Source organism: Manacus vitellinus, unplaced genomic scaffold, assembly GCF_001715985.3.
Source record: "Manacus vitellinus isolate BGI_N305 unplaced genomic scaffold, ASM171598v3 scaffold_25_pilon, whole genome shotgun sequence".
Classification (NCBI taxonomy): Eukaryota; Metazoa; Chordata; class Aves; order Passeriformes; family Pipridae; genus Manacus; species Manacus vitellinus.
In genome coordinates, this window is record NW_021939882.1 from 4587752 (window position 1) to 4614422 (window position 26671).

General features: G+C 47.4%; 1 protein-coding gene across 5 annotated transcripts in view; it reads right to left on the minus strand.

Annotated features, from left to right (window-relative positions):
• Positions 1–12191: 12191 nt before the first annotated feature.
• CSNK1A1 (casein kinase 1 alpha 1) overlaps positions 12192–26671 on the minus strand; it is a 32177-nt gene continuing 17697 nt past the window's right edge. For 2 of the 5 annotated variants that reach the window (XM_029960285.1, XM_029960288.1), the window contains 6 exons: positions 25319–25458; positions 22315–22393; positions 21233–21307; positions 19737–19843; positions 18715–18863; positions 12192–13702 (listed from right to left, as the gene is read on the minus strand). In XM_029960285.1, coding sequence (XP_029816145.1) covers positions 13695–13702; positions 18715–18863; positions 19737–19843; positions 21233–21307; positions 22315–22393; positions 25319–25458 — 558 coding nt within the window. In that variant the 3' untranslated portion in view covers positions 12192–13694. Of the gene's footprint in view, positions 13703–18709; positions 18864–19736; positions 19844–21232; positions 21308–22314; positions 22394–25318; positions 25459–26671 lie in introns of those variants that run through there. The other 3 variants (XM_029960283.1, XM_029960284.1, XM_029960287.1) reach the window with 2 other exon arrangements.

Genomic DNA, 26671 nt, shown 5'->3' on the forward strand with positions numbered 1-26671 from the left:
AAGTCCCTTTAATCAAAGAATTCCTGACCTGCCCCCAGCTTGCCTGTGAACCAGCTGCCCCAGACGCTGCAGGGACACACCAGTCTCCTCCCAGGCACCAAAGTAGGGCTGGGGCTCAGCTCCCCACCTCTACCAGCTTCCAGCTGGGTGGTTTCAGCCCCACTCCTTGCTATCTGCTGGGTGCATCCCCAGCTCCAAGCACAGGGGTTATGCACAGCTCCAGCAGCTCTGGGCATAAAGCCTGGAGTGCTGACCCAGATACCTGATAGGGAAACTGAGGCACACATCTCCTGCCTGTCCTTTGCCTCCAGAACAACCCAGCCAGGGCTCTGGTGGGGGTGAGGATGGCAGGGCAGTGTGGGATGGGAGAGCAAAGCCTCATCCCTCTCCATGGTTCAGCTGGGGCTGGCAGAGTCCAAAGCTGAGCTAGGGTGGGCATGGACAGCAAGGGGAGCCCCACTGCCCTGGGAAAGATGCCACCCCGGCACCCGTCACAGGCACCACACACTCCCTGCCTCAGTTTCCCCAGTGGTGAGACGACGTTGGCACAGGTCCCTGGGGAGGGCTCAGACACTCAGCACAGCTCAGCTCAGCCTCCCCAGCTGGCCCGGGACCAGCCACCCCGTGCCGCGGGCCTGCTGTGCCGGGAAGGGTGTTGTCCTGACTCAGCCGGCAAAACCTGCACCACCTGGGAGCAGCAGCACCCCCTGGCACAGCCCCTGCCTGAACACGGAGGAGGGAGCAGGGAAACGGCAGCAATGGCAGAGCAGGGCTGCTTTCCCCGCTCTTGCAGGCAGATGTGCTCATTCTTCCCCTTTTCCTGGCAGGATGAGCCCCTCATGTTCCCTGCTCTCTGCAAAGCACCAAAGACAGGAGGCCAAGCAGCCACATTCCCTTTTTTGGGAAGATTTTCCCCTTCCACCCCTCCAAGAGTCCTGCATAGTCTTTGCAAAAACTCAGCAGCCATAAATCCTCCTCTACTCACAGGGACTGCCTGCTTGTGCTTCCCTGCCTGCACTCCATCTCCTCCCAGATCTGTGTGGTGTTCCACATCCCTCCAAAAAAACTATTGGGGGTCTCTTACTGCCTAATTAAAGAGAGCACAGTGCTGGCAGCCAAACCCCAGCATCCACAGCCTTCCCTGTGCCAGGAAGGGAGCTTTGTCACTGTGGGTGCCTAGGGTGGAGGTGGGCAGGATGGTCCTGAGTGTCCCCCTTGAGCTGGGGCAGGACAGAGGAGGGTTACCCTCACTCCCAGAGGCACCAGGGCAATGTTTGCCAAACCAAATGGATTGGGGAAGGGGGAAATCCTCCCCCAGGCCCATGGTGGCTGTGCTCCCCCCGTGAGCCACCAGCCCACAGCCCAGTGAGTACCTCAGTGCTTCGTCAACGGCTGCAGCAATCGGCTTAAAACTAATCCCTGTGTCCTGCGCTGGCCTCGGCACAGGGCCCCGGGGGGGCCAGCAATGCCCCCCTGCCAGGGCCTGCAGGGAAACACAGGCATTTTAAGTAAGGGGGTGGTAGGTGCTGGTGTGCCAGCCCTTGGATGACCACTGGCATCCACATGCCTGGAACCCATCAGCTCACACTGGTACCCACAGCAGGGCACCCCATGCCCCTTCTCCAAGCTCCAAGGCATGGGTGAAATGTGCCCGGGTGCCAGCTGGAGTATCCAGCACACTCAGCATCGTGGCCCTCACAGCACTGTGCTTCAGTGCAGGGCTCCAAGGTGGTTTGGAGTGCCCCAGCTTGTCCCCTGCCAAGGGCTGGGGAAAGGCTCCTAGATTAGGGCTTTTTGCACACGCAGGTTTTCCAAGGGCTCTGCAGGGCTGGGAGCAGAGTGAGGGCATGCACACACACATGCACGCAGCAGAGCAGCAGCCGAGCCCACCTGCATCCCCAGGGCCTTCCTGTGCATCCCTGCTGCTGCCTGCTACCCACGGCCCTCCCAGGGGCCCTCTGCAGTGCATCGCCCTGCCCCACACCTATCACTGGCTCCAGAGACCAGTCCCCCAGCTCCCTGAGCTATAATGGAAACGTGGGGATCTGGGCTTGGGCTGCTCCATCCTAGCAGGATTGTGTTGTTCAGACCCTGGGGGTCTTCCAGCACCCCAGGGCCCCCAGGACAGGAGCTGCCCCACAACCCCAGCCCTGCAGAGCTGAGCTGCTCTGGCTGCCGCAGTGGTATGGGATTAGCGAGTGCGTGGGAAGGTGGAGAGGGAGGGGACAGACACGGCCCCCCCCAGGAGCCCTGGAGTCACGGAGAGGGGGGGAAGTCTGGCAGTTGGCTGCTAGCCCCGCCACAGGGCTGGGGATGTGGGTGGCTGTGCCTGCCATGGGGCTCATCCTTCCCAGCACCCAGGAGCTCCCAGCCTGGGCTCGCAGCCACCCACCCTGCTGAGTCAGCTCCCGGGAAGGTCGTGTCCCAGCCAGCGCTTGCCAGGCCTGCCCGGCGCGCCCCATCCCTGCGGTGCCAAACCCGCTGGGGCAGGAACTCGGCAGCCTTGTCCTGGCTGAGCAAAGCATGGGCAGGGCACTGCCAGCACCCGCCCTGCCAGCCGGGGCAGCACGAAGGGTCTCGGTGGGAGCCCCCCACAGCACAGCCCCGTGTACCCAGCCCATCCCCGGGGAGGGAGGCACAGCCCTGCACGCTCATCCCACACCAAAAGCCCCTCCATCAGCAGCTCTCGGCTCTCCCTGCGTGGTGAGCAGCTCCAAACCTGCTGGGCCTGGCCCAGCACCCCGGCGGGCCGGCTCGCCTGGCCCCACTCCCTCCTGGCAGCCCAGGAAAGCTGAACGCACCCAGCGAGGGATGAGGCAGCGCCAGCCCATCACCAACAGGGCAGTTTCCCACGTGTTTCCCTCCTCCCCGCATCCCCTTGGGGCCTGGAACCAGGACTGCCTTTGATCCTCCTCTGGCTGGCCCTGCCCTGAGAGCAGAGACCGCACACAGCTCTGCACAGGCTCAGCCCCAGAGGGCAGCCGTCAGCCCTGCTCCCCTCGTCGCCATCCCCCAGGGGTTGTCACGAACCAATATGGATTCAAGGCACACCCCCACCTCAGCACCACGGGCCTGGCTCCAGCTTTATCCCTCCTCCTCCTCTGGGGAAGCAGCCCAAGTGCTTGCACTGGGTCCCCAAACTGTGTTAACCCCTACCCCAGGTCTGGGGATCAGCTCCTGTGCAGCTTGAGGCTGGTGTTCTGCCACCCCAGACCATCCAGAGCAAGGTAATGACATGCCCAAGGTGGTGGGACCCTGTCCATGCCTTGTCCTGCTCCAGCAGACCCCTCCCTGGGCAGCAAAAATTCCCATAGATACAAGATGGCTGTGACTGTGCTCCCAGCTGGACTTTGGTCCATGGAGCAGGGAAGGAGAGGCTGCAGTTGGCTCCCTCGATCCACACTTGTTTGCATGGAAACAAGCAAGGAAAGCTAAACACACACAGATAAAGAGCTGGGAGTCAGAGCCTGCACAGGGCAGGAGCTGCTGGGATGGGCCCTGTGAGATCCCCTTACAGCTGGGGCACCCCTGGGGTCTGCACAGCCCAGTAATGGCACGTTCTGAGGGTGGGGATGGCAAAGTTCACAATGCTCCCTGTTGCCAGCACTGAGTCTTTGCTGGGGTCTGCACCCCCGCTGCCACCTCCCCCAGCACCTGGTCAGGCACAAGTAGCCCTGAGCTGAGCAGTTCTCAGGGGCAGGAACACACACAGCACTTGCCTCCCCTCCACCATGGAGGATACAACCCCATCCTGCCAGACCAGGACTGCTCCCTTCCTCCCAACAGCCACAACCCAGACTTTTACTGTCCTCTTCCTGCAAACAAGCCAGGGTTGGGCTTTCACAGGGCCTTTGAGAGAGAGTCAGCCCCAACCTGCCCTGCCCAGCTTCGCACACCAGCGACCAAAGTCCTGCAGCTGCTGAATCCAGCCAGAGCTGCAGCAGCCAACGGGGATTGCACCACTCAGCTTTGCCCCAGGTCTGGCAGCTCCCAAAGTGGGTCTGTCCGGCTTTGGAGAACTAGGAGTAACAGAGCAACTTTGTACTTGCCCTCAATTAATGAGTGACCTATATAGAAGAAAATCTGGGCTAAGTGGGATGAAGGAGCTGGAACTGGCTGCTTGGGGGTAGCAACGCACAAACCAGGCTGAGCCCAGCAGCTCCAGAGTTCAGAGCTTTTTAGGAACTGCCCTGAAAGTTTTTATTGCTGGGGAAGAGAAGCCCAGTCTGGAAAGAACCTCACATTGCACATTGTTTCCTGAGCCCACAGGCCAGGGGACATTCTCTGCCACCAGCCAGGGCTCAACCAGCCTCAGGGCCTCAAAAGCAGGTGAAGGGACCAGGAGAGAGGTGCGGGGTGGGCACAAGGGAAGGGGCAGCAATGGTCAGGGAGCTCCCAGCCCCTCTCCTGCCAGGGCCACGATGATCTTCTGAGCTGGAAGGTGGGAGCAGTGCAAGAGGGGACCTTTCCCAGGGGGTGAAGAGCCAAAGACACGTTTGCCTTACGAAATCCTGCTGACAGCAGGAGCAGTGGTTCAGCTCCACGGCAGCTTTGAAAAGAAGGCGCTGGTCCTACCCAGCGAGCATGTTAAAAGGAGAAGTGCTTATCTGACAGGACGTGCAAGGCAGAGGCGTATCTCTCCTCCCAGAGAGCACTGCCTCCCAGAGCTGGCAGCCTCCTCTCCTGCTCCAGAGCCTGGGAAAGCCAGCTGTCCCGGACCAACCCCAGCAGGAGCTGACACTGCACCTGGAGGCCTCTCTGCAGGAAGGAGACGGGGTGGCAGCTCACACGTTTTAAGCCAAAGCACTTCCCACACTGAGCTGAGCTGCACTCAGCTTTCCATCAGCAACACCTCCATACTCCAGCTATCAGGCACAGCCAGACTAGACGCTACTGATTTATCACGCTCCTCCTGATGGGAGCTGGAGGAAGGAGCAGCTTATTCTCTCCCCCTCTGAAAGAAAAGTTTCTTTTTTCTGGAGCTGAACAGTGGGGGCCCAGAAAGTGGGTAGATGGGTTTGAGAGGGCAGCCAGGTTGAGCTGTGTTATTGAGCAATAACTTCCAATACTCCATTTAAAACTGACATGCACAGCACCACAGGCACTTGCCTACACCCCAAACAGCAGCCACAGGTTAGTCAGGCAGGCACACAGCTGACCCTGAGAGGATACAAGCCCTGACCTGGTCCTGCCATGTTCTGCCCATGCTGCCACCCACTTCCTTCAGGGGCTCTTGCAGTGGAGCTGTTAAGTCACTTCAGCAGCTGTAGCCTGGCACAGCTGCCCCTCCAGATCCACCTCTGCACTCAAAGTGCTGCAGAAAACCTTTTTCTTGGGGGCAAAAAAAGATATGGCAGGTTCCTCAGCAACTGTACCTCTAGGGGTGCAGCTCCATGGGCTGTCACAGCCCTGGCAGCCAGGCACAAGGATGACCTCAAGGCTTCAGCTGCTTTGTGTTCACCTAAGATCATCCATGGGGGTTTTAGCAGAACCAGACCTTTTCCCAGAGGCTGCTGGCACAGAGCTGCAGGTCCAAGGACGGCAGGGTAAGCCCTGCCAGGGATATCCCCAGCTTTCCCACTCACCTGAGCATGCTGGCAGGCAGGCTGGGAGCAGAAAGAGCTGCCACACCAGGTCCAGTGCCATCTCCACAGCAGCTGCCCACACAGAGCCAGGGTGCTCCCTGCTAGTCCCCTGCTTCAGGGTGAGGACCCACCCAGGGCAGAAGGGAGTAAGATGCAGCTGGGACCAAGCTCTGGGCTGGACCAACACTTTTGAACCCCCTCTAGAGCAGACATGCAGGTGTCCAGAGCAGGGCAACACCTTCAAGTTGCCAGCAGTCAGCTCCAGGGCAGCTGGAGAGCTGTGGGAACAGGCAGGGAGCTGGGTCAGCCTTTAGCTCCCAGGATGCTGGCAGAATGGCTGAGGTCACAATTTCAGCCCCAGCTCTCAATTACCACAGCAAAAATAAAAGCAGCCATAGATCCATAGAGGAGGCTGCCCTGCCCTTCCAGAAATGGGATTTGGGCATAAACACTTCTTTCCTGGAAAGTGTATCCTGGTATTTGGGATTCCTTCCCATCCCACAAAGCTCCCCTTGCAACACTGATCCGGGAGTACCTCACATTCCTGCAGGAACTCGGCTCAGCCATGTTAACAAACATCAGCAGCTGGCAAGCTATTTAGAGCAGCAGGATTGCTCCAAGCACCACTTCCCTCTCCCATTACCTGCCAGCAGCACAGCCTGCCAGCACTGGGGGTGATGGTCCCACTGCAGCCCCACACACACCAGATCCACACAGGCTCACCATCACTCCCCATGCAAGCCTGGGAAGTGGCCTGGGAAGAGCTGAATGGGCAACAGGCTTGTTTGTGTCCTGCTTGCTCCAGTATCTTGTATTTAAACCTCTCCCTAGAGGTTACAGGGAAGTTGCTGGAACTGGGTGTTTGACAGCCACCACGGGGATGCTGCAGCTCTGGGACCCTCTGGCCATCCTCAGGGAGCCTCAGCACACAGCTGCTCCAGCAGCAGAGCTCCTTTGGGCAGCCAAAACGAAGGCTGGGATCAGAAACAAGCCACCTTCCACAGCCACAGCCCCCTGGGCTGGGGAAGGACTCCTGCAGAGGGTCACCAGCGTGTCCCACACACCGGGCTGGGGCGAGGCAGGCCGAGGCTGTTCTCACCTGGCTGGAGCTCACTGTGCCCAGGCACTGAGCCATCTGCCCTTCAAGGAGGGTCCCTCAGTGCCACCCCAGCTGCCAGGCTCCCCTGGCACAGCTGTGCCTGGTTCCAGGCAGGGGGTGAAGGGCACCCAGCCCCCTCAGCACTGCCTCTGCTGTGTTTACCAGTCACTCAGCAACCGAGGAGAGGAAAGCGGCACCGGCTCCGCTTTCATGGCCTGCCCGGCTGCTGAACCCTCGGGAACAGCAAGGCAGGGGAGGCGGTGGGAGGAGAGCAGGAGGGGGGCACCAGGCTTTCCCTCACCAGTGGACAGGGGCTTCCCAAAGAGGGACACAAACCAGAATGCTCCAGGAAAAACAGGCAGATGCCTGCACAATCGTGGCACTGGGATAGAGGTTGTGTTGGATCAACTGCTTCCTCCCCCTCCTCCCCACCCAAGAAGGGCCATAAATACATTTAAACACACCCTGTGCTGCGCGTCCCATTGACGCCCAGGTGTTCCCTGTCACACATGATGAACTCCCTCCTTGGAAAAGCCAGCCCAGGAAAGAGCTGCCTGGCCACAACTGAGCCCGTCTGTCCAGTGCCATGATTGCACCTCTCCACGGCCACCAAGAGCATCCTGCCAGCACAAGAGCTGGGATTTTGGAAGACACAGAACAGGAGTGGGAACAGCAGGCTGACAAACCCTGAGAGCCTTTCACTAGGAAAGGCTGAGTGCAGTCAGATCAGACCCGAGCTGTTTGCATGTTGGGAAGCAAAAACAAGCCACTTCGAATCAGCATCAAGTTCCCAAGCCTGCATTTCATCTCCTGGGAACTCACTGGCAGAGCCTGCTGGTTGCTGGCACGCGATCCAGCCCCATGCCCAGCTCACACCCACCTTGCTGCCCGCGGCCAGGACCCCCCGCCAGCAGCACAGGGAGGGTCAGGAGGCACAATGTTAAAAGCTGACAGTGAGAGGGAGAAAAGTCACTGAGCATCAGGGACTTACGGCCATAATCAGTTTATGGGATTTGTTAACAGCTCCAGGCAAAGCAGGCGGGAACGCGCTCCGACCGCGTCAGCCCAGCCCCGGCACTGCAGCACCTTCCCACGCCAGGGGTGCGGCACAGACAGGGGTTATCGACCAGGCTCCCCAGGCACAAACAGCACAGCACGGGCCCATCTGGTAAAAGCCATCAGTGAACACTTCCTGGGCAGCCCAAAGGAAGAATGGCCACAGCTGGATTCCTTACCTTTCCTTCCCAAAGAAGGGGGTCTTGGGAAGGCAGGCCGGCACCTCCAGAGCATGAGTCAGCAGGGATTTCTGGCCATACCTGCTCTTCCAACAGTGCTGTGCAGCAGGACCTACCTGAGGTTTGACTGGCACAATGGGAGTGCCAGCCCCAAAAGGAACATTAACACACACACTCCACTGCGCCCACACTCCCGGTGCTGTTCACAGCCTTTGTCCCCTCAGGTGACCCTGACCCAGCGGCACCTGCTGCAAACAGCCCTGGCCCAACACCAGCCAGCGAGGAGGAGGAGGATCCCAGAGCTCAGCACAAGTCAGGGCTGTGCCGGGGGGAAGCCATCAGTGCACAAGAACAAATCTATCTGCTGCCTAAGTGATTTTTCTCAGCTCAGAGGACTTGCACCAGTTTCTAGGCTTACCTCTCTGCTCTCCTCCCCCACCCTCTGACTGTAGCTGGCAAGGCAGGAAAACCATTCCTGCTTCTCTCTGCCCGACCAGGGCAAAGCCCTGCCTGCAGCTCCACCAGATGAGGATCTGGCAGACATCAGCAGAGGTGACATAGCCTGGTCCAGCTGCTGAACACCAGAGCCAGCTGCAATCCCCAGGCTGTTCCCAGGGTCAGCCCACTGTGTGCACTTGGAGACAGTGGATTTGTGAAGCATCCTTGCAGAAATGGGCTCAGGGATCTTTAATTCCCCCATGGTGGTAAGAAGCACCAGTTGGTACATAAACCTGTGAGAAGGAAGTGCAGCAGCTCAGGGGAGCCAGACACATCAAGGTAAGCTCTGCCCAGGAGCCCAGCCTTAAGCCCTGGGGATTCCCAGTTAAACACATGATGGAAAAGTCCCACCACACTGCTTTGGCATTGGTGTGTGCCACAGCTACATACGAAGGACTCAGCTGAGGTACAAGGAAGGGAAAGGGAGGATTTGCTCATCTGGTGGATGATGACGTCCCACAAAGCACAGCTGAGTCATCCAAGTACCACTGCCCCACCTTTGCTGGGGACCAGGTTATGCTGAGCCAGGCACTTGCCCTGGGCACTCACAGGGCTGTAAAGGGGAAGGCACGGATTTATCATGCACACAGGAGCTTTGACTGCAACAAGGAAAGCTCAAAAGCCAGTCTACCCTGTATGACAGCATGTACATTTCTTCAAGGTCTTCCAACCTTCTCAAATTGCTTTTATTCAAAAAAAGTTCAGAAAGTCTGCCACCTGCAAAATAGCTCAAGGCTGACTCTTTATTTCAAGGGTGACCAGGGAGCAGCACAAGGAGCTAAGAGTCCTGTGGCTGTTGGAAGATGACCACTGAGTTCTATAGCTTGACCTGCACCTCGGAAACAGCTTTTCTGCCAGCCATGCCCACCAATGGACTCCTAAACTCAGAGGGGGAAAGAAATAAGTTAAATAAGTTAATCAGCTGTGTTTACAAAAAACAACCCACATTATCAACAGGAACAAAAGGCTCCTGGGTAGGGAAGACACAACAGTGAGGACTGACTGTGCTCAGGTACATTCAGCAGCAGTTCTTGGTATCAAAATGCCAAGCTGTTCTCTGAGAAAGGAGCTACATCACACCTTCACAGTTATTTATGGACAGAAATGCTTAGAAACCCAATCCCTTGAGTCCGGTGCAGGAATACTCCCTGGCTTCTTCCCCTTTCTAGCTACCAAAATTCAGCATTATCACATAATGTAAAAAGTCAAGTTAGCATCTTAAATTAGTCAATTTTACACCTTTGGTACTAAGCTTTGCAAAGCAGTTGAGCCCACTGTGGTTCATTTAAAACCAGGGACACAGCCCCGGGTCTGTTCTGAAAGGCTTCATTAACGCAGCTGGGAAGGACGAAGGACCTGTGTCCCAGCACAACCTTCCATCTCAATTCTTCACAGACAGACCCGGCACCACCCTCCCCCCCTTCCTGTTTAGCCCTGGCTAACAAGGATTACATTAAGAGCCATTTCCACATTAGAACACACCACGGACACAGTCCTTCCACTCAGGCTCTATTAGGAGGGTGGGCACTTCCTCTGTGTCATCTTTCCAGAGGCATTAGTGCTCGGAGCAGACAGCTCTTCCTCCCAGCCCACTTTTCCTTTTTGTCTGGAGCCTGCCCTGCTCACAAACGTGTATTATGACATCAAGCTGATATGAAATCATGATGATTTCACTGCAATTAAGTCAGGAGCAGATGGGGCTGACGGAGCTGGCTAAGCAACAAATCTTCTAAATTGGAGAACTCTGTCAAGAGAAATTAAAGCCTTATGCAAAAAGCCAACTCGGGATCACAGAAAAAATCCAGATGGAAAGGACTGCAGGGAGCCAACCAGCCCAAGCTCCTGCTCCTACGACTGAAGCAACTCCACCTCTGCCACAGTCCATTGCAGGAAAATCACAGCACAAAGCACCAAGTTCCCAACAAGTAACACATGAAAAAGCCAACAGACAGAAGAGGCATAACACTGTAAGAGCAGAGCAAGGCAACAGTTAAGCTTGAAAAATAACACCCAGACAGACAGAATTCCATAGAAATTAGCCAACCCCCCCCCCAAACTTAGGGTGGCACACGCTGGACAGACTTGAGACCTATCAGAAACATATCTAGTGTTTTCAACAGCCAGGGTGTGAGTTTGTCACTTGTTACCAACACCACACAACAGCAGGCAAGGTACAGAGTGCCATTACTAATAACTGAGACCCAGAGCAACCTGTTCTTTTCAGAGCCTTTGTGGGAGAAGAGAAAAAGGCTCTCAATTGCTTCTAATAAGGAATGGCTTAAATAGGTTAAAAATAATGAACCAGTATGCTGCACATGGGCACTCCGTGCTCCTAATTAAGCAATCCTTTAAAAGGTGGCCTTAGGAAGCCTCTCAGAGTTGGTATAAGGAGGTTAATAAATTGCTTTGAAACCCTGTACACAGCTTAGTGAGATGACTCAGAACCTGTTGTCACAGCCTAATGTCATTACCCGAATTCTGGCACTTTCCAGGGAGCACGAGGACGCAGTTCTTTGCTTTACAGCCTCTGTTCCAACGATAATTCCTTGTAAAGGGCCTGTGACTGCTTGAAGAAGTTTTTCACTTTGCAGGTAAACCTCCCGACACCAAAAACCTTTGCAGAGCTGCGACTAGGAGTCAAGATCCACATAGTTTTTAATGCTTTCAGGTTGAAGTCTTTGTGACAAACCAGAGAACACACAGCAAATGGGTGTCTGGTACCACAGCGTCTTGTTCAGGAAGGCGGGCATCTCATTCACCACTCACAATGTCTGGCACAGCCTGTTGCTGCAAAACACAACAGCTGACACTAAGCCCACACTTCTGTGCAGAAGTAAACTCTACTAACATCTGAAAGGCAGACTGGACTTCACACTCCTCCCACAGGACTTGCAGCTCCAAGAACTACAAACCAAGGCATTTTGACACCCCAAGTAGACTGAATATTCTCGCTTACAGAGCTCATCAAGGGGAGTTTTGTTTCTAAAACCCTCCTCAGAGTCATGAGCAAATTTAGCGGACAGAGAAAATTATTTATTCTCCTGAAACCAAGTGATTTTCTCCAACTTTTAAGTATCTCATGTCAAAGCAAGAAAAGCAATGCCAAAACAATTCCAAGCAGCCACTCCGCTGCCAAGAAGGCATTTCATTGAAGCTTCTTCCCCTCCTGCCAAGGCGTGTTGTCAGACACGTTGCCTAGACAGCAGCAATCATGGATAAGGACATCACAGAGTACTCCAGATACCAGTTCTTAGAAACATACCAGTTGTTATAGGAGGCATTGCTTGAAAACCATCCTTATTTGGATGGGGCTGTACTCAGCCTAGAAAATCATCCTAGCCAGGGGAACAAGCTACATTTCCTCTTCCACCTTCCAGGTAACACAGAGCCCACTGTGCCTCTGAAGTTTCCAAGTGTGCAGAGATATCTCTGAAGCCCGGCAGACTCTCTGCCTCCCTCTACTCTCAGATTATCTATACAAACGTTTATTAGCACATAATGTTCTCCACCTAAAGTTTCACATCTCGGGGCACCTCCTTCTCCTAAAGGAAGCACACAGTGACCACAGGGAACCTTGATCCAGATCACCACTCCGGGATGGCTGAGAGTGCATGGTGTGTTAAGATCCTGAAGAAATAGTTTCCAAAATGAAAGAAAGACCTTTTCAAACACTAAAAATATGAACTGTGAGCAGGAACTCTGCTACATGCGTGAAAACTGTCTAAAAAGCAAATATACAAACAACATTTACACAATAGGCATCTGGCAGCATCATTTTCAGACATTTTTTTAATTTATTCTGACATGCTATAAAGGAATAAATTACACTGTTAAAGAATTACCAGCAATAAAAGTATTTCTTTCTTTCAGCTGGGCTAGAATAGGAGTGAGAAGGAAGACAGCCTGGGGCAGTAACCAATGTGAACTCTGCATGGTGCGAGGCTGCCCCCAAGAACAAGAGTAAATCTGGTCGTATCCACTTCACAAGAACTTGAAAGAAAATGCCTTGGTTTAAAACCATCCAAATTTTCAAACCATTCAAATTTTTCTCAAAACTAGCAATCACAAGTCAGTCCAGCCGATGCATGACATGGCGATGCTCGGAGGCTGCCAATACCGGGTCTGCAAAAGATGCCACTTCATTTTAAAAAAATCCAATCTTAGAATAGAGGGCTGGTCTCGAACAACAAGTTATAAAAATGCAAGACTGCCCCTTCCCCCTCAAGGAAAAAATACAAAATTTATTTAAAAACAAAATGAGGAAGAGTTACAACACTAAATCTAAAATGATTTAGAAAGAAATATGACTTCTTTTGCTTAACAAATGGCCTCAAAACTTGGTTTAAAAACAGGGTAATGTAAATTTCTTAAACTGAATTAACAAGGCAAATTAAAAAAATTTCATTTCCTTACAGAAACAGTTTTTTAGTTTTTAATGAACTTGTAAACAAAAAAGCTCCCGCTTCAAAATAAAAACAAAATCCCAGATCATATAGATGTTTACAGTGATTACATTTATCTAAGCAACTTACATACAGGTTCAGTTGTAAGATGTTAACTAAATTTCGTGACAAATATGCTGTTTTTCCTTTTACCAAGAACATTATAGAGTTAATGCAGAGTCCTAAAGATTATCTAGTAGTCGCTAAGTTTCTCTTAAGTCTTCACTTTAGATGCTGTTATTTCTAGCACAGGTAAGCAGGCAGAGTCTTTCATATGCTTAAAAACTGGAATCTTTGGTTACTACCATGTCAGCTGGCTTGGTATGTTGCACATAGAAGCCAACAACTTTAAGAATGTTTTAAGTGTACAACTTTCAAAACCCAGGGAGGAATAACCAGAAAAGAGTGCACAATTGTGAGCATTTACAATTATCACAACTGTTGCCGAAGACTGTTCATGCCATTCTTCCAAAACAATGAGATCTCATAAGCAGTGTAGTTCAAAGTAAAAAGGTAACAAAAATTGGCATATGCACAATTTTCTCCACTTGTGTGTCAACCATTAGTTAACTTTTCCACTTGAAAAAAATGCAATAGAAAACTGGACACCATGTTTCACTATCTCAGTAATATTCACAATTACAGCTGCTACAACTCAAAGTGCAGCATCACTGACACTGCCCAGAGCCAGTTTATACTGATATTAAGTTCTTTACACCAAGTAAATGGTTGCCCACAGCCACTGGCAAGTGTACGTATGAACTAAAATTTCTAGGATTTGGGGAGTGACAAGTCCTGCTCCAATCTGCTCTGCTTTGTCCCATCCTCGCCATGCTCAGAAACCTGCAAGATAAAGACAAGGGCAACTTACTGATACGGGATGAAAACGAGAAACAGCCTTCACAGCAGGAGAACTAAACATCAGTTATGGTCATTCAAAGGGGAAAATGCTGCTCCATCTTGGAATTGCAGAGTTCCTGGCGTCCATTTCCGAAGGTAATGATGTTTACCAACACCCTTTAGTTCAAACAAGCACCTCTCGCTCACACCTACTGCTGGCACTGGAAAACAGGCTTATGCGCCAGCTGGATGCCACATTCCTCAAGCGGGAATTCAGACCAACAGTTTGAAAACAAGACGTGTTATTGCCACTAGGAAACGGGATGTAATTTCATAGGATTGTTTTCTACTTGTCTGCAGTGTCTCATGTTTATATCCCTGAATGTCAAGCTGTCATCTGACTGCAGCGTGCTCTTCGGAGACACAGCACGGCCCTGTCACACGGACAGAAGGGAGAGGCATGGGAATGACTTACCTTACAGTAACTGGTGTCACCACATGCCCACATGCACCATTCTCTGGGCAGACGAAACAGAAGCCAGAACCTGTGACAGTGACCAGGGACCCAGCACACCTCTGTCCTTGGAAGGACATGTGAAAACTCACATGACAGGGTAGGTGGGGCATCAACAACAATTCTCTTAATGTGCAGCACTCCAAATGACAAATTCAAGACATTGTGGGATACGGAGAGTGAAGGAATACACACGAATCTCCAAGAACCAGTTACTGCAAGCTAAGCCAGTCTTCCCTTCGTGCTCATTCCTGGTGACTCAGGTGGCAGCACTGTGCTTTACAGAGGTAACAGGAGTCTCAACCGAAGATCACTTTGCCAAGCGAGTTTCCGTTTTGGATGCCCTCCAAAAAGGATGGTCTGTCCACGGATGAATTCAGCTGAGCAACAGCTCCTGAGTTTTTGCAACAGAAATCTCTTCACAGTGAAATACAGACAAAGCTGACCTCAGCTATAGCTTGTGCTGTCATCCAGAGAGGAGCAAGTGCAAACAAGTCTTAATAGCCTGACATTCTATCCCAAATGTATCTGGACAGCACTCAAAAAACAGCTTTAACTCTTCCAGAACAGGCTACAGGTCATTTAGAAGAGGCTCAATAGCTTTGCTTGCATCTTAATGCACTGAAGGACAATTCTCTTGATCCAGCAGTAGTCATATAAAAAAAAAAAATCCTGCACCAGAATTAAGACAGCCATTCCCATTTGACAGCAAATTTGCACAAAAACCCCAGAGATTCCTTAGTTCCCTAACCCTTACTCGATGCATACAACCAAGAGTTACGCTGTTTTTCCATTTAGTGTGCTCAGCAGTGAACACTGATTCATCATTTGAACCACTTTCTCCATCCGAGCAGCCAAAACTAAGTGAACAAAGGAGGAGTGTGGGAAGAAACAGATCAACTCATTGCTTTAGAAACCTGAACGTTTCAAATGAAAAATGGGACCCTGAACCTGAGGACAAAGGATGTGCTAACAAACTATACGCTGCTATTTGTTAGAATACCTCAAATCCAAGGTATTACAGGCAAGAGAACATCCATCTACAGCTAGAGAAAGTAACAGGGAACTGGAATCAACTCACAACATCCCTTCCAAGTCGTGTTAAGACACAGCCCAACCACATCTGTCATATGAAATAGAGACACTCATGGAGCGCATGCATCACTGCTGGTATGAAGAACGTGCTGAAGAGTTTGTTGGCATCTCTTTAACAGATCTTCACTATATACAAAGCCAGCTCAAACCTGCACATTCATCACTGCTTGTCCCTCTCTGGGCTGTTACCCAAAACTTTGATAATCTCTGTGCTACGTGAGGGATACTCAAATTGCTTTATTACCATCAGAGCTGCAGATCTGATCGATGGGGAAAAGCAACTGTCCTGTCATACCCTAACAAGCTCCTCAACTTGAAGCTCTCAAGCTTTGTCTGTTCTGTTTCTCTAGACAAGCAGTGCAGTGAAAAATACTTAGTTGTCAACTGGCTAATTCTCAAGTAGAGAACCAACAGTCTGTGCTGAGAAATCCTGCCACGACCACGGGCGTCCAGCGAATGTTAATGACAGGCTCACAGAACTCTCCACTGACACGAACTAAAAACACTTCTCACAATGGAACTGGTAGACTTTATCCTGCAGATTGACTGCCTGAGTCAGTTTTATGATTGAGAAAAGCTGACTGTAAGCACTGTTACAAATCACACCTGAACAACGCTGTCAAGAGAGCAAGAGCCAAACTTCGAGTCAGCAAAGAAGCTGAGCCTATTCAAACAGTTCACCTCTCCCAAGTTCAAAACCAGCTGATCTTGCTGTTACAAAAGACACGGCACTGAGTTCCAGAGAGGGACAGGGAAAAAACAGAAGAGAAAAACGCCATGGACAGAACAGGTTACTCTGGAACCAGACAGAATATTCATCCTGAATAACCTACAGGACTCAGAAATTATTTAACATGGATCTGAGTTAAGGAAGCCAGGAGTACTTGCAAATGAGTAAACATCTGGAGATTGTCTGCTCACCATTCCCAGATGCACATCTTGAATAGTACTTGCACTTTATAAAGAAATGCATCTGTAAATTGCTATTTCTAGGACTTGTTGAACTGGATTTGGTTATCAGAGGGGTAGAATCTGACATCATGAAGCCTTTTAAGCCACTTCCACGCAGGCTTTGCTACAGCAACTAAAAGAGAATTTAACTGAACTCTGGAAAATAACCAGGTATTTCATTAATCTTCAATGTGATAGGAACACAAAAGCCACGCAGATTCCTCCGTAAGCTTAGGTTTTTTGGGTTCAAAACAGTCTTCTTTAATAGACAACATTCCATACAAAATGGCATGTAGGATTTTAGAAATCTGGAATCTTTACTTTGATGAAGAGATTAAGCATCTGAAGAGAAGTCTTCAGATGTTTGCCAAGTGATAATGCTTTGCTGACATTACAGCTTGATCGATTCAAAGGCCACAAGCCTTTCTTTAGGATGGGGAGGAAAAAAGGAGAAATACCCTTAAAAGGCTGCTACTCCATGCAAGAGCCAATGAAATTCTGCTAAAAAACCAGGAACTTCACCGTAGCTACAGCAATGGGTCTCGTTCCCGAAGGACAGTGTGATAAGGAATGTCCACGAGGAAACAGAAAAGATCTCTAAGGCTCCATGGCAAGGCAGCTTCCCTGTTCCTCCTGCCTGTCACTCAGCTCAGCTTTGCACTCTGGCACCAAAGCACCACTACAAGGCGGAGGCAGATAATCATTTTAATGACCTTGCACTTACAGCACTCGGTCAGAGACAGCCTGAGCCAAGAGAGCAGCACATTAAACCTCAGAATACGTGAGTGAAACAGTATTTCACGAGGGCCCAACTTCATTTTCAGGGCAGCTTCTGCTTACAGATCATCACCTCCTGCAAGCCCTTCACTTTAAGCTCGAGCTGTTGTGAAGAATGTGCATTTTTTCTCAGATTATCTTCTGCTCTAACAGCCAACCTCTCCACACCCCAAATTGGGTTGTGTTCTGGACTTCAGTCAGAGCTTCTGTATTGCAGCAAGCAACCTAAACCCAGATGCTTAATCACCCAGTCTGCTACATCCTGGTGTTTCAGCTGAAGGAACTGGTTTACAGCCTTCAGTGATGGATCATCTGTCAGCTGCAGCCAAACAACCTGGACTCTTTATGCTGAAAGTCTGACATTTAATGCAGCCTATGAATTTTATTTTTTTTTTGACCTCGGAAAGAGCAGTAGGTATTTTACTACATTTTTTTCTGGATGAAGTGTTACATTTTTGGATAGCTACTTTGACTAAAGACACCTGATAAGGTTTGAATGCTGCCACGATACATGAAAAACAATGTTTTGATACATTTATTGCAAACACTCCTGCGTTTCTTTGACTTCCAAGTCTGTCATGTTAGCTGAATATATAATTTTAATATATATAAATATGATAGACAAGATGTACTGAAGAGCAGCAAGTACTAGCAATACCTCAGTATAGAACTTAGACCTTGCTTTTCTATCTCACTCGTACAATCTCATCAGCTTTAATTTTATCTGCAGCTCAGCTTGAGGAATTGGTTTCATTATAAGACTGTAGCAGTCACTAGCTGTGGCAGTTTCATCTCAGTGACTTACCAGCACTAGCAGATTTACATCACAAAAAAAAAGTATTTTAAAAGCTTCTAGACTGCGTGGAAAAAAATTGTATGTGCCTTTTCAGAACTCAGTTTTCAGTTATTACACAATTACATCCTGAACATGTCACAACATTTCCCTTTGAAACCATAACCTAGAAAAATTTCAAATCATCAAGAAACCTGAAGCCCCACCCCAGAGCACCCAGACACCTCAGAAAATTGTGACTTGGCAGTCCACAGCAGTTTGGGGTTACTGCTTGATTTAGGCAAGACATTTTGAGCTCACTGGTCCCTGCTTTTAACTCTGGACCAAATGTCTCAACGTAAACCCACTGGAGGAAGCCAGATCACTCACAATTTTCTGTTTCCCACGTTTGATGCATACAGAACAGAAGCAAACCCACAGCATTACACCAGCTGCCATAGAGCAGAACCCAAAGTCTCTAGATCCTTGCCTAGTTAATGAGAATTATCCCTTAAGAAGTGTTAGGTCTAGGATTTTGGATTGCATTATATATTTATATATATATAAATATATATATATGTATATATAAATAAAATAAATTAAAATGTCACATTCCCAACACCAAGTCAGTTTCTTGTTTTTGGAAAGTGGTTAATGCGGGAGCAAAAGATGCAGTGGTTAAAATGACCCAAAAATCCCCAGAAGAAATGATATGAATAACAAGGACATTTTGGTATAAAGTTAGTAGTCAAATTCTCCAAGGACGTCTTTTGGTTTTGCTTTTTAATTTAACAGCCAAATATGTTTTTTAAACCACCTCCTTGATCTAACACTTAAATTGCCGACGTTGTCCAAATTAGTGTAATTTTTTTTTCCTGTAACGTCACTTGGTTCTTGGCTACTAACCTTTCATGTTACTCTTGGATTTGTCAGTTTGCTTGCCTGTGGGGGTTTGGGCCTGCTGCCCCTGCCCACTGGAAGAGGCTGCCTGCTGTGCTGCTTTCTGCTTTAACATTGTCCAGTCGAATGTGTAGTCATATTGGTGGTTCAAGGTCCTAAAAAAGAGGGAAATATTTTACTGTAACACGTCATGGCTTCCTTATTGCTAATACCAAGCCTTCCCTGAAATACCAGAACTAGAGGATAACTCTTCCTATAAGCTGCTTTAGAGATTATGAATGGTATAGAAATGCTAAGTATTAGTAACTTAAAGGGATTCTTGCAGTAAGACCGAAAACCATCCAGCAGCGTTTCCTCACTGGTTACACAAAGGTCTGCACTTGTGGAAGCAGCACTTCCTCCCAACCCACCTTACCCACTGCCTGCACTGAGTTTCTGAGCTTTTTTTAATATATGTAATTTTAAGGGAGAGAATGCAGTATTGTACTTTGCTGAATAGAAATTGCTTTGGATTCCAGACACCTAGAGGGAGACCTGAAAGATCAGTACCAGCTCTTCTTTTGACAGATGCTCTTCACTCCAGAAGGCTGAGTTTATGTTCTGGTTGCTCTAACAAGCTCAGTGAAGCAGCACTATTCCTCTCCACTGAAATCCATCTCCTGGGCACCACTGCTAGTCCCACCACCAATTTCCAAACATAAAAACCTTCAAACTTTTACAAGGGGTCAATTTTTTAAGCTACTTGCAACAGAATTTAAAGCATGGGCTCAACCCTCTACCATTAGTGGTTACATCACATAATGCAAAACCCAGAGAATCTTTCTCCTTTATGTTTAACACTGAATATTTAACATTGAACATATTTTTCAGGTCATTTAAACAGCTTTTCAAACTCTGAAAGAAAGGACCAGAAGAACTCCCTACACTACACACATACAGAGCTGCTCTCTACAGTGCAAGTCCCACAGAGCAGTTCCCAACTATTAAAGCCCTGACAAATTTCTGTACTTTTCCACCTTGAGACTGACCTGAAAAGAATACGGAATAATTGCCTCAGATACATGTAATCTGGTGCCTCTTCAAAGCGCAGGCCACGACAGTAGTTCAGATACATGGCAAATTCTGCAGGGAATCCCTGTAAATCAACAGTGTTAATCAAGCCATGGCTTGCAGAAAAAAGCTTCTAACAACCCTATAAGAAGGCAAAAAGATGTGCTTCTTTATGTAACAGCAGAGAAAAACTGGCTGAAGATTTGTAAAGTAATACCACTTTGCCCCTAGTTATTAATTTAATTCTGTATTTCAGAAAGTGGATTTGATCAGCAAGACCCCCAGGTACACATTCCTTCCCCAGAACTGTTACCTGATGCATGTTTTGCAGTCACAACTTCTCTGCTACCAAAACCTTCAACACACTTACTTATAAAGCACTTAGTTCATCCTAATTAAACCTCGTTCTTGTTAACGAAGTCTCTAAAATAATAAGAGGCAATCATCTCTTAAGAGATTCCAGTTGTTTCCTTGATAATCTACCTGAGCATACTAGAGGCAAGATCAGTTAATGGCACTAAGTGTGAAAACTTAAATCATGAAAACCTTTTTCAAAGATTTCCTGTCTTATATTTTTATACATTTAATGCTATATTAAAGCCTACCTGAAAACAGGTAATAGGATGCAAAGAAAATATGGGTATAGCATCCCTGGAAGTGTTTAAGGCCAGTTTAGAGGGGGCTTAGAACGACCTGGCCTAGTGGAAGGTGTCCCTGTCCCAGCAGTGGGGTGGAAGAAAGTGATCTTTAAAGGTGCCTTCCAACCCAAACCATTCTATGGTTCTATGAACACTTCAACACTTTGAAAGATACTGTCAGACTAAGGGTATAGATATGTGCAGAAGTAGAAAGTGCAATCCCTGGTGCTGCTGTTTGATGTGCAGAAACTACTTCATGTTCTCAAGGACCTTTGTTAACAAGCAGGTAGCTGCCACAGTGCAAGAAAAATCTGAAGACCCAAAGGACAATACTGGAAAAACATCATTCTGCAGCAGGGCTCTAAAAGCTCACTTGAATCCAATTCCACTACAGCCTCTACCTGAGTTAGAGTAGACAATATGAACAATCTTGAGGCAGAAACAACTGTATGTGGGCAAGCCAGAGAGCTCCACCCTGGTTATTTATTTACATCTACATGTAAAGCTTCCACTGTAGAAGGTGAAGAACTGAACAAGCCTGACTTAAGAGAGTTGGACAGCTTGCACAGCCAACAGTCAGCAAGAGCTGAATGATGGTGGCACGAACTACGCCAAGAAGCGGCAGCAAATGCCTGCCCTGTTACACTTATTCACAGTCTAGCTGGGTGGCCAAACACGAGGCACCCAGTGCCTGCCAGAGAATATTATTCAGCAGCAAATGCCATGTGAGACTATCTAATACTTTGGCTTTAGTTTACAAAAAAAATCCACAAACAACAAAACAAACAATAAAGGAATTTCCATTTCACAGTATGACATCACTTGGAAACTCTTACCTTACACAAAACCTCAACAGGAGTGGACATTTTCTTTTCACTAATCTTTTCATACTTTTGCTTCTTTGTTGCAGCCTGTGGAACATGTAGGTCACAATATAAGAGATATTGTGCAACACTGGATTAACAAGGACAGCAGTAAAAACAAAAAAATGACAAAAATCCTTTGGTCAACCATAAGTATTTTATGTGAAATCTCCAAGTCCCACACACTTATTGCAAAGAGAATGAAGGTCAATCTGGTATTAAGATTTGGACACAGTTTAATACCATTTGTCGCAGTCTAATGCTTCCATCACATGGCACAGCTCGTGTAGTTCTAGCTGCTGCTTTTGTCCATTAAACAGACCAGACTTGCATTTACATTTGCCAAATTTGTATTAATTCCCACTCAGTGCCCCATTCAGGGCTGCCTGGTGTTTCAGTAAGCACCCGTTATATTCATTTGCAGCTGAAGAGTTCCAGTGTCTCACAAGCTGCTGCCTTTTTAGAAAACTTGCAGCTGCAACACCACTGGAGCTACAAAACTCTCATATGGAGGAAGAAAAACAATTAAAACAAGGAAATAAATCACTGAAGTCTATGTAACAGAAATATCTGCCATGCTTGTAGTTGGCTCCCATACATGGAAATACTGGAACAAGCCTGTTGCAGCCAATAATCACTCAGTGGTGCCATAACCTGGATTGAAGATACCACTGAGGCTGAACTTGCCACGCAAGAGATTATTTCCATGCTCTCTACAGCAATTCAAAAAGCCACTAACAAATGTTATTTTCTATTTCCCAGAAGGGCCACAGACTACAACAGGACAATAATAATTGGCAAAGATGACGTAAGCTATTGTTTAGCATAAATTTTGAGACAATCAAACAATGCACATTTTGCCTGCTGCGCAAGAGGCAGAATCCACATTCTATAAATATCATGCTTTGGGAAAAGCTGCTTTGTATAACTGAAGCTAAACATTATATAAACCCACCTATCCTGATCAGCAGACAGAAGTATGATATCCAAACATAAAAAAAAAGAAAATCAAAAAGGCAGGGTGGGGGGAGAAAAAAAAAAGCAACACAACCTACCTTTAATCCTTGCCAAGGCAGACTGGTTCTGTTAAAGTACATCAATACATAGCCTAGAGACTCCATGTCATCCCGACGACTGCAGAAAAGAGGAAAAACACAATGAATTACAAATTCTGGCATTTCACACTTTACTCCAAATAGTGCAAGCGTTCAAAAATTTAAATTAAAAAATAATTGAGGGATAAAATTTAAGCTTTGATGCAAAGGTCTCTTTCTAGTACAGCTAAAAAACTGATGTGCTCACGATTCCACTGTAAAAAGTCTTCCCCAGCAGAAGGGGATCCTATTCATTTTTCAAGCAAGGAATACTCAGTAAGTATTGTGTGTTCTTTTCATCTGCAGTTACATTAATTTGGGAAAGAAAACCTTTGGAAAATTAAAGAAAAAGAAACATTAAATGTCTTTCCTGCTTTATAAAGTAGCTTAGATAGAAATGGAAGTTTTTCTTGTATGGAATGCATGGAACCATGGAATGCATTACTTCCTTAATGAAGATTTTTCCCTGAACCTTGTCTCTGGGATCAATTCTGAACATCCAGCCCCAAAAGGGCACAGCTCCTTCCTTCACTTCCGTGAAAAAACTCTGAATTGTCTCTGTTTTTTTTAAATACAAGCAATATTGAAAGCGCATGCATCAATCTGAGAGGTGCCTTTGCTTTCTTCCCATAAGAGGCCTGTTTTGGGGCAGCTGGAGAACTCCAAAGTGACCCATCCACAGACTTCACTGAGAACTTGCACACCAACTCTCACGTAAAGGTTTCAAATGTTTTCTGCACATGCTCCAGATCCCCACGTCAGCCCCGCGAATACCACTGTACTTCACTACACAGCTTTCATGAGTGCTAAGACTAGTACAGTTCACTGAAGTGGAAAACACACTCCATGACTTTTTTTCCTCTTGGCAAAGTTGCCTCTTCCCAGCTGTGGTAAAATCAGATTCCTCCTGACTGCCCCTCTGCAGCTGACATCTATTTAACATGAGACAGAAAAATAACTTATTTTTCTCCTCCCAGCTCCCTTATGGAGAGAATCTGGTGGATATTGCTGCTGCTCTGCCATCCAGATCTGTGATAAAAGGATTTAAATGGTGAGTCAACTCTCTAACCCTTTGGGGACGAGTTCAGGAAGCTATCCCAGAAGAAGATCACCTTGACTCTCTAAAGCTTTTACCACAAGGCCAAAAAAGCACTAATGGGTCAGGGAAGAGAAGATTGGTTCTCTCCTCTCGACAGCAGCTCGCTCTGAGATCATCTCAGCTGCAACATGAAACCACAGACAAAGACAGAGGGACGAAAAATTATACTGAGACCACAAACTCCAGCCTGCAAAACCTGCTAATTCTATTAGAATTGCAGATTTTAATCATCAGCAGGATTCAGGGAACCTGTATGGGGCCATGACATAAAATTACGTTTCCTTAGAAGGCAGTGATAAATTCAGAAACAAAGGCAAGAATAGTTTCCATCCCCCATCCAGCTCATTGTTTCAAGGTTTAATGTCATGATTCTGTTGCAGGAAACATTTAGTTTTGCACATCGCTAAGGGGTACATTAAATTTGAGCATATACTGATAAAAGTGATTTTCAGGCTTTGGAAAACAGGATAACACTCTCCATTACTAAAACAGATAACATTGCAAACAGCTCCTTGAGCACAGCTGTCACTACCTACAGGAAAACATGTTCTGCAACAGATAAAAGCACAGGACGAACAGCTGAAATATTCTGCCATGAACTTGAGAACTGGTTTCTCCTGACTGCAGGAATTTATTACTTGTCTCACCACTGGCTTGATCTAGATAGTTTAGCAGCTTTTAGCACGTACCAAGTCAGGTTTCTAATCATAACAGATTTCCCATTACCAGCAGATATGCTGTAAGACTCCAATTAAATTCAAAAGCAACAATCCTTTGCAAATCCCTCCTTCAGTCTCAGGTGCTTGCACAGCTATTCCCTTACCAGAGCTGCTTGGGATCTATGAAATGCACTTACTTCAGAAATTACACCTGTCATTTACTCTCCTTGACCCACATGTCAAGTAGGCTTAAATAATGACACTGACAGGTAATAAAATACCCTTAAGGAAATTAAAGCAAAGAAGAACATGGAACATTTTAAAGCACCAAGTATTTGTGGGTTGCATGCTCTGTTGAAGTTGACCACTAGAAATTCTGTTGTTCCCATCTTGATTAACATGAAGGTCAGAGTCACAGACATTCATGAAGTTTTAACCAACCAAGTGACATCAGCATCACGTGGTAAAGCAACACTATTACACTTTTATATTAGAATATTTAGGCACATAGGTAAGGAGGAGAAGAGAGCCATTTCTTTAATATCTCTTGAGTATCTAACACTTCCAACCAACTCAGAGAGCTCTCTCCACTGAACCACTGCTGGGATACTGAAGGAGCAGTATGTTTTTGATCTAGATGATAAAAATGTGTTTATGATTAAGCAAAGCTCAAACATATATATACACACACACACACACACATGTATACATACATTTAGACATATGACTATGACTATACCAGAAACTAAAATACAGCACAAATGGAGATATTTAAGTCTTGCTTTCAGGCAAAAGGAGAAATAATAGTTAACTGACTTGAAGAGAGTGAGAAAACAAGATATCAGCTTTAGAACACTAGTTACAAAAGCCATCTCAAGCCAGGCAACAGTGGTGTCAACAGGTACCAACACATCAGCAAAGTGCACCTTTGTGAAGGTCCTCCAACATATCCACATCAAAGTATGCCTTAGCCTTTAAAAAGCCAAAACAGTATGCACAACATCCACCTCATGTCTGCAAGACAGAGTCTCTTCAAGAAGCAAATTAGGTGCTTGGATTTTTCCCCGACCCTTGCACAGGCAGCCAAAAAGAAAAGCACTTGCAAAAGGGTGGATAAGCTTATTTATATAAAATTTTTTCAGACACTTGAGAAGCTTACAGAGATCACCTTGCAGCCTCCAAAGCACAGCATGAACACTGCACTCACCTCTGCTCAATGCCAAGATGTGCATTGATGCTGGCATATCGAGCTGTGCCAGTGAGATTTTTGTCTTCTCTGTATGGTATGTGTTGCCTTGTCCTGTTGTCCCGGTACTTTTTGGCCAAACCAAAGTCAATAAGGAATAACTTAAAGAAAAATGAAAATAGGTTATATTCCTATACAATTCAAGAAATTCTCAATTTCTTTCAGTGAGCATTAGCTACATTTTAAGACACCCAGACAATGTAACAGCCTACAGTTAAAAGAAGCAAAGTAACAGTGCAGAGGCACAACCAGCTTTAACTAGTCAGTTAAAAACTTAATAGTGAATTAGTTTAAGCCTTTTCTCAATCCACTGGAATAGATTAGATTGTGCTACTCAGCATCTGCAGCTTAGTTCTACAACTACTTTATGTTACTACTGCAGTTCCTATCACATGAGCTCGATGACTACAGTGCACAGTTGAGGAAGGAACTGGCACGGTGAAAGCACACCAGGAACCCCACTGGCACTGGAGCAGGTCACACACACAGAGTTAATGGCAGCTCAGCAGCTTAATGCACATGATGCACATCCTGCAACCTTCTGTCTCAAGGAACAGTGACCATTTTGCAGAGCACCAAGGTCAAAACCTTCAACAGCAAACAAGACATCTTGCTCTCAGCTCTTTGCTCAGTAAGACTGCCAAGACACTATCACAGTAGTGTGACAGTCACTAACGATTTTGTAACAGCCAGGAAGCTGAAGCCTCATAATTGAAGCCAATCTGAGTTTCTAATAACCAAGTTTGCTCAATGATTTGATATTTAGCAACACCTGAGTGTGTGCTACCAGTGAGCTGACAGCCAGCCCACATAAAAGGGTTAATCCAGACAGTACCTTCTCACAAGATTTCAGGACTAGGCAAAAAAAAGCTGAGGCAGAAGTACCTAAGGAACGTTTCAAACTCTAGCATTAGTCTTCAAGCTCCACATCATGAGCTCCTGAATCCAAGTCTGGATTAATGCTACAGGATCAAGGACTACAACCCCTACAGATTGATGAATGCTGCAAAAAGTAACTTGAGTGGGGGAAGGATGTGAGGGGAAAAAAGACATTTAAGGTTCGATAAAGTCTAGTAAAAAGCAACTCAGTATCAGCTTAAAGCTGATTAGAGAACAGAAGATGCAGCTTTAAAAGCAAACTGGAGACTATATGCAGGTGTACCAAGGCTGCAACAAAGAGTTACTCTGACACACTGGAAGTGCTGTGAATTATAAAGTGACACTCAACACGGAAGTATCAAAGATACTGAAAGTTTCTGAACTGCACAGTAGCTATGTTTTAGAATTCTGGTGTAAGAAGATAGTAGTCTAGAC